We start from the raw sequence: 7,158 nt of genomic DNA on the forward strand, positions 1-7,158 counted from the left end.
TGAAGCACTGATAACACCGTCAATCAGGACTAAAAGGGGAAATGAGAATATTTTGTTATCCAAGACCACAAAAGTGAATGGAGAATATCCTTTATCTTTGAAGTTGAAGATGAGAGGAGTTTTTCAAGTACAATTAAATACAAAACTGGAATATTTTTATTGTTGCTCTCTTGCAAAATTACTACATTTTTTTTCCACAATTCATAATAAACAAACATTTTCTTGTCCATCCTACAATAATATTTGATTGTCAAGAAAGTTCCTAAGATTTTAAATCTTAAGTTGGTCACCATGATTAACCTGTGCCTAAAGAAATTTCTTTTAATCTCTTTTAATACCTAGTCCTAGTCTTCACATAACTTAAGGATATTGCCCTAGTAATCAATTAATGGAGAAGAATTCATCCTATGTAACATTCATCCTACTCATAGTTATGACATTAATGATGAAAGACTAATAATGGCCACAATATCGGTATTGAAGATGAGAGGAGTTCTTCTTTGATCAAAATAATTTCAATTCAATCTCTGTAATATATCAGACGTCGTCGCTGATTCTGATGACATTAATGAAGTATAGAGGTATAACCAAACAAAGTTCAGAAATCAATCTCTACCAAACACCATCAAAATTACAAAACTGCCATACAAAGGACAAAGAGGGAAACCTGTATTCTCGAATCTGACCTCCTTCATCTACCAGAGCAGCAGCAACGCCATCACCGCCATCAAGAGGAAATCTCGGCGGAAGTTAGCGACGCTTTTGAAGCCGCCATTGTCCTTCGTCTGAGGAATCGTCAACGGAGGCGTTTGAGCCGAATCGGGACTCGGCGGCGTCGCGTATGGAGGCGGAGGCGGCTGATTCAAGCTCGGCGGCAAGCCGAGGCCGGTATTCACCTGGATCTCGAAGGCCATACCTCGTTGGCATTGAACTCCATCGTCGGCGTCGGAGAAGAAGTAGTTCGGGCCTTTGATGGTCAACGGCACTGGAATGATCAATGGTTTGTTAAAGTCGGATTCGCCGCCGTTGTACTGAACTGTGTCGTTGTCGGAGGCGTCGTCGAAGGAGCAGCTCTTGAATGTCGTCAAGTTGTAGGTCTGGATCACGGTCTGATTCGAATTCGTTCTGAAGACTGCAATTAACAAGATAAGTGAAACAATGACAACGAAGTTCTGTTTGTTAATTGATTGATGAGAAAGAACAACACCTGTAATCGGATTTCGAATTCAGATTGCGAAATATAAACCTAGATTTCGAGCACAAATCTAAACGAACGAAGAGAAAATAGCAGAAAATCCATTGGTTTAGTTGATCGAATCAACCGAAAGCTCATTTTCTTGAATCGTAAAGAAATAATGTATAGTTGCAGAGAAATTTCTGAAGCAAGAAGACGATTATGACATAAGACTTGGACAAATTTCTTCGAATAGCCATCTAATATCTATATAGCCTATCTTTCCTCTTTACATTCCCAAGAAACAAAAATCGACGAAGCGGAGATTTCAGAGAGTAATCAACCATCAGGAATGAGTCATGAACATAATCTAAAGGAGGAGAAGAGATTGAGCTTACTCAGAAGGTCGCCGAGGTTGAAAGTCTGCGACGCGGCCCATGAGGAGTAATTGGTAGTGGAAATGTTGTTGGTAGCGTTGAAGAACCAACCTGCAGGGCCGCCGACTGTGTGATTAGTATAAATCGTCGGAGGAGTTTGAGATACCACCGCCGTGATTAGGAGAGCGACGACCGCTGTGAATGCTGCCGTCTCCGCCGCCATCGATCTCGGACTGTCTGAAAGTGAGAAATGATGTAGCTGTGATGAGAAATTTCTCTGATTCTGAGTGCTGTTTTATTTGTCTAGAAAACAAATATTATTAAAACAATTTTCTGTTTTAGGGAGAGAAAAAAAAATAATTACTCAGAAAATTGAATTTTGTATTTGACTATTAAAATCTCAGTCGACTTTGGAAGGTTAATGGTAACTAAGAGTATGTGGGGATGTTTTTAAATATATTTTCAAGGGTTTAATTTAAAAAATAAATTATTTTAAAGGAAAATGGTTAGAAATAGTAGGTTTAAGTTTTTACCTCACAAAATTAGCATCTATTTTGAAAATTCGTAAAAATAGCTTTTCTCGATCCATCTCGGACGAGATCGACTACGAGATTTTAGTTAAAAAATCAAAATTTTTCTAACTTATCGATCGTTTGTGGTTTTTTTGATACATCTCATCAGATTATACACTGACATTATGTGCATCTGATGCTAATTTTGAGCAAAATAACACCTAGTTTCTATATATTTGATATTTCTTGGTAAAATCTTGGGCATAATTAACACAGAAATTCATATATTTGAGTTTTCTCCGTGGAATCTCGGACATGATTAACACCAAGATTCTATATATATCCTAAGTCTCACCCAATTTTTTGAAAAGTTTGATATTTCCCAAAATTTAAAAATGTTGAATCAATTTGAAAAATCTAATTTGATAATTGGAAAACGTATTTGGAATTTTGGAAATTCATAAAATTGTAAAAATATAAATTATGCTAAAGATTTGAAAAAATTACGTAATAATTTGATATAATATTTAGTAAACATTACCAAATCGGGAGAAAACTTGAAAATAGTATAACACTTGGGAATATTACAAAAAAAAAAAAAAAAAGAAGCAAATCTCAGTGTGTAATCAGGCGAGATGTACTGAAAAGTTTCAAAACAATTTGAAAAAAAATTGATTTTTTAACTAATTCTCGGTGGTCAATCTCGTCTGAGATAGATCGAGAAAAACTATTTTTACGAGTTTTAAAAAAACGTTCTATTTTTCATAATTTCCCTATTTTAAAAGATATTGAAGTGTTTGACAACTACTCAAAATAGTTTTTCAAGTGTATTTTAATCTTTTTTTTTTTTAATCAAAAGTGTCTAAATAAAAATGATTTCTTTGAAAAACATTTTTTTCTCAAGTCAATTCAAATGGACTCTAAATATTTTTAATTTAAGACAAAAAAATCAGATTTTGAGCCAACCATTCATTTCATTGAAACTAAGAGGAATTATAGAGGATTGATTTTATATATGGCAACTTGACCTGAAATATTTATGAACATAACAAAATTCAAAAGAAATTACAAAAATGACAAAATCTTCCTACAACCCACGATTTTGATTACCTAGTTGAGCTTTTAAAAACAATTATATCATCGAAGTTTATCTTATAATTCTATGACCACTTACATAATTTATTCTTATCTTTTTATTTTTATATTTGTTTCACTTTGATTTATTAATTTTAATGACTGTTTTTTAGTACAACAAATGTGGAATATGAAAATTTAAACTGATCTTAAAGAAATGATTATCTATCAATTATTGTTGATTTATGTACATGTTGACTCTATTGATGTTAGATATTACATAAACCACATGTGTACAATAATAAGACATTGATGTAATCAATAATTAAATTTATAATTAAACCACTACGGTATATTTTGGGTTTTATTTGATTGTATACTTGACCAATTTTAAACCTTATAAGTTATGTCATCTTTAAATCTCAGAAATTAATTGAAATTTTAGGTATATAAACTAATAACATTTTAATCTAAATTTATTTGCTTAAAAATGTTGTTTTCTCTCTCTTGCACATTCATATTGTTTCAAATTCAAATTTTGTCTTCTAACTTTTCGTTTTAAAATAACACACACATTTTTCTATTTATTATTGTAAACCTCCTACTTTGCGCACTTGTTATTAAAGTATAAAACCTTTCAAAAAGTAACTCATCTAATTTTCACATAAAGATTGATTTAATGAAAAACTTCATAAGATTCACCTTCACACTCAGAAAATTTATTAGCTTCATTGAATTATTTTTTAAGTTTAGCATTTAGAATAATCATAAAAATAAAGTTATATATCTTGTTATGAATTTAGATCTTAGTCATTTTGTGGAGTCTTTGCTAATTATTGATTATCAACCTTACAATTGATTTCTACTTTTGTCAAAAGATTAAATGTACTTACAAGATGGATTTGAATTCAAACCTCCCTTGGCAAATGGCATGTTTTCTATTTTTCCTCAATTTAATAAAAAAAATTTATATAAAAAAGAATAAAATTGAATTCTTATGCTAAAAAAATGTTTGAGCTACAATTTTTACGACAAAAAAATGACCAAATGCTATCTTAAAAGAGGTGAAAAGACAACCATGGTTCCATTCACCCAATCTTCAAGCACATAGACATAATTATTACTCAAAAAAAAAAAAAAAAAAACACATAGTCATAATTATTGTATATTAAAACTTTAATTAATAAATGTACAAACAATATGATAGTTAAAATGAAACATACACTTACTAGAAGCAAAGTAAAATGTAGGGGTGGAAATGGTTCGATTCGATTTAATTTGGTGGTTAAATCGAATCTAATCGAATTTTTTAAAATGTGAAACTGAATTAAACCGATTTATTGGTTCAAACCGAACCGAACTGAACTGCATGGTTTCAAATTCGATTTTGGTATTTTAAAAAAATCCATGTTATATTCTTTTTTAATTAAAAAGTGGTTCAGTTTGGTTCGGTTTTGTTCTTTAAATTAAAAGTGGTTCGATTTTACTCTTTTTTAATATATATATATATATTAGTTAAAAATGGTTCGGTTCGGTTTCAAATTCGGTTTTCGAAAGTGAAATCGAACCGAACTGAATTAATTCGGTTTCAAAATTTCTTGAAACCAGATCGAACTGCATTTTTCACTGAGTTTTCAGTTCGATTCAGTTCGGTTTTTAGAAATGATACAGTTTTTGCGGTTTGAATGACCATCCCTAGTAAAATGAAATAACTATAGTAAAAGCCCAAGAAGTCCCATTCCCATTTTTAAACATTTTTTCTATCCGAGGTCGATATACAAATTTTATTCGAATTCTAGGTTTATATTCACTCGTTTTTAAAATATTTAAGCATATGGTGTAAAAAAATTATATACATATTTTTCCATAAATTATTTTTTAAAATATTTATTAGCTTCAACAATTTGGATTGCAATTTATTTATTTATTTCTTTTTAAATCATGATTGTGGGTTGAAGAATTTTGCAACAACATTATTTTAAGAACTGATAAAAGGTCACAAATGTATATTTTACCGTTGATTTAATTTTGGTGGATAAAAATTCGTAAAAGTTTGGTTTGATTTGAGCCTTAAACTTACTATTATTTAATGAATGAGCATAAAAGTTAATTTACTTTCAACTAGTGAGTGAAAAGCATTTTTTTTTTTCTTAAGGAAACATATTATGAGACAATTGTATCGAGTTTAAAAGAAAGGGCCTAAATGAGACCTGATTACTTTTATGAAAATAATGTTATAGGACTCTTTATTTAGTGTAAAATTATCCTATTGTCCCTCATTAAAAACATACAAAATTTATCTCCTTTCTCTTTCGTCATCTCCAACCTTTATGACACTCGACCGTTTGAGCTCTTGGATTTTGAAATCACCATTTTGTAATAATGTTTCACAAATTGTGGAAGAGTTTTTCTCATTAATGAATAGAAGTTTACATAGCAATATATAAAGGACCTCTATAACAGAAATACTTGAAAAACTACTTACAACAGACAATAACAAGGATTTAACAAATACAAAACTGTTTTTGACAACTGCTATTAACACATTTCATCTTGGACCTTTCGTCTCAAACACATATTAGGCCTATCATTGGTATTTCGTTTTTTAATTAGTATTTTAATTTTTTTAGTTGAGAGCGAGATCAAACAAGAAAGAAGAAAAACAAAAGAGAATGAAATAATAGCAAAAATCGAGAACAACAAATGAGAACATGGATCTAAAATATAAAATGAGAATAGGAATTCGAACCGCCAATAAATCGATACAGTAATTTACACACAATTATGACCTCGACGAACGAAAAAAAGGTTATATAAATATAACATTAGTTTTAGACCTTGAGTAAAAAGAATTATGTTTTTGTATTGGTTTGTTTTGTTTTGTTTTTTTTTTTATTTTGCGAAAAGTTGTAAAATATTATGAATATTATAGATGTTAATTGCTTAGTGTTCCAAAGTCATCTGTCACCTTTCATGTTGTCCACATGCCTTGTAATTATTCATGTTTGGTGTCCATGTAAATCTACATTCTACTTGCCACTTTGCCTATAAATAGTGACATTTTGTGAATCTTAAAATTACACATACATTGGTGAGAATTCCACTTCAAAATTCCACTAATTTACATATTATTATATTATATTTTCTCCATATCCATGTTCCTGTTGTACTTCTCAATTTCACAACACGTTATCAGCACGTGTTTTTTTTATAAATGTAGGTCCTAAAGGTATGTCGGTTTTTCCCAGCTCTTTGTTATAATTAATAAATTTCATGTTAGTTTGCATATTCAATATCTATTAAATTTCTAACATAAGTACAATATTTTATGATAGTGTTGTCATGACAAATCTCACAAAATTATAATTTGTCGCCCTTGATATTAATGGCAATAATTATTTGTCATGGGTATTTGATGCCAAAATTCACCGGGAAGCTATGAACATGGAAGAAACAATTAAAAAAAGAAATACAACATCTAGTCAAAACAAAGCAAAAGCTATGATTTTCCTTCGTCATCATATCCACGAGGGATTAAAAATGAAGTATTTACAATAAAAGATACCTGTATCTTGTAGAAAAATTTGAATGAGAGGTATGATCATAAAAAAACAGTTATTCTTCCTAATGCTCGTTATGAGTTGATGCACTTGAGACTACTGATGCTGATATATTAGAGAAGACATTTTCTACATTTTATGTCTCGAATATGCTCATGCAGCAGCAATATCGAGAGAAAGGTTTTAAACAGATTCTGAATTAATTTCATGTCTTCTTGTGGCTAAACAAAATAACGAGTTATTGATGAAAAATCATGAATCTCGACGAACCAGAACGACACCATTCCCTAAAATGAATGCTGTGAATTTTAATAATAATCATGGTCAAGGTCGTGATTGCAGTCGAGGTCGTGATCGTAGTAGAGGAAGAAATAATTATTATTTTCGTGGTGGTCGTCTTAATCATTCAAATTTCAGAAGAACCCCACAAAATGATGATCACAAAGGAAAAATTCCACGAG

General features: G+C 30.5%; 1 protein-coding gene across 1 annotated transcript; it reads right to left on the reverse strand.

Annotated features, from left to right (window-relative positions):
* Positions 1–499: 499 nt before the first annotated feature.
* On the reverse strand, positions 500–1,981 carry LOC120067714 (early nodulin-like protein 18). Its single transcript, XM_039019264.2, has 2 exons — positions 1,573–1,981; positions 500–1,132 (listed from the first exon to the last, which is right to left on the reverse strand). The coding sequence occupies exons 1-2, from the start codon at positions 1,772–1,774 to the stop codon at positions 696–698; spliced, it is 639 nt and encodes a 212-aa protein (XP_038875192.1). The 5' UTR covers positions 1,775–1,981; the 3' UTR covers positions 500–695.
* Positions 1,982–7,158: the final 5,177 nt, after the last annotated feature.

Source organism: Benincasa hispida, chromosome 12 (assembly GCF_027475165.1).
Source record: "Benincasa hispida cultivar pf3 chromosome 12, pf3_genome.v1.1, whole genome shotgun sequence".
Classification (NCBI taxonomy): domain Eukaryota; kingdom Viridiplantae; phylum Streptophyta; class Magnoliopsida; order Cucurbitales; family Cucurbitaceae; genus Benincasa; species Benincasa hispida.

What these genes read in the sequence shown, in the direction of transcription:
- LOC120067714 (XM_039019264.2), bottom strand. Translation starts at nt 1,774, where the DNA reads ATGGCGGCGGAGACGGCAGCATTCACAGCGGTCGTCGCTCTCCTAATC. An exon ending in CAACCTCGGCGACCTTCTGA is followed by an intron (nt 1,133 to 1,572) that starts GTAAGCTCAATC and finishes TGTTAATTGCAG; the next exon opens with TCTTCAGAACGAATTCGAAT.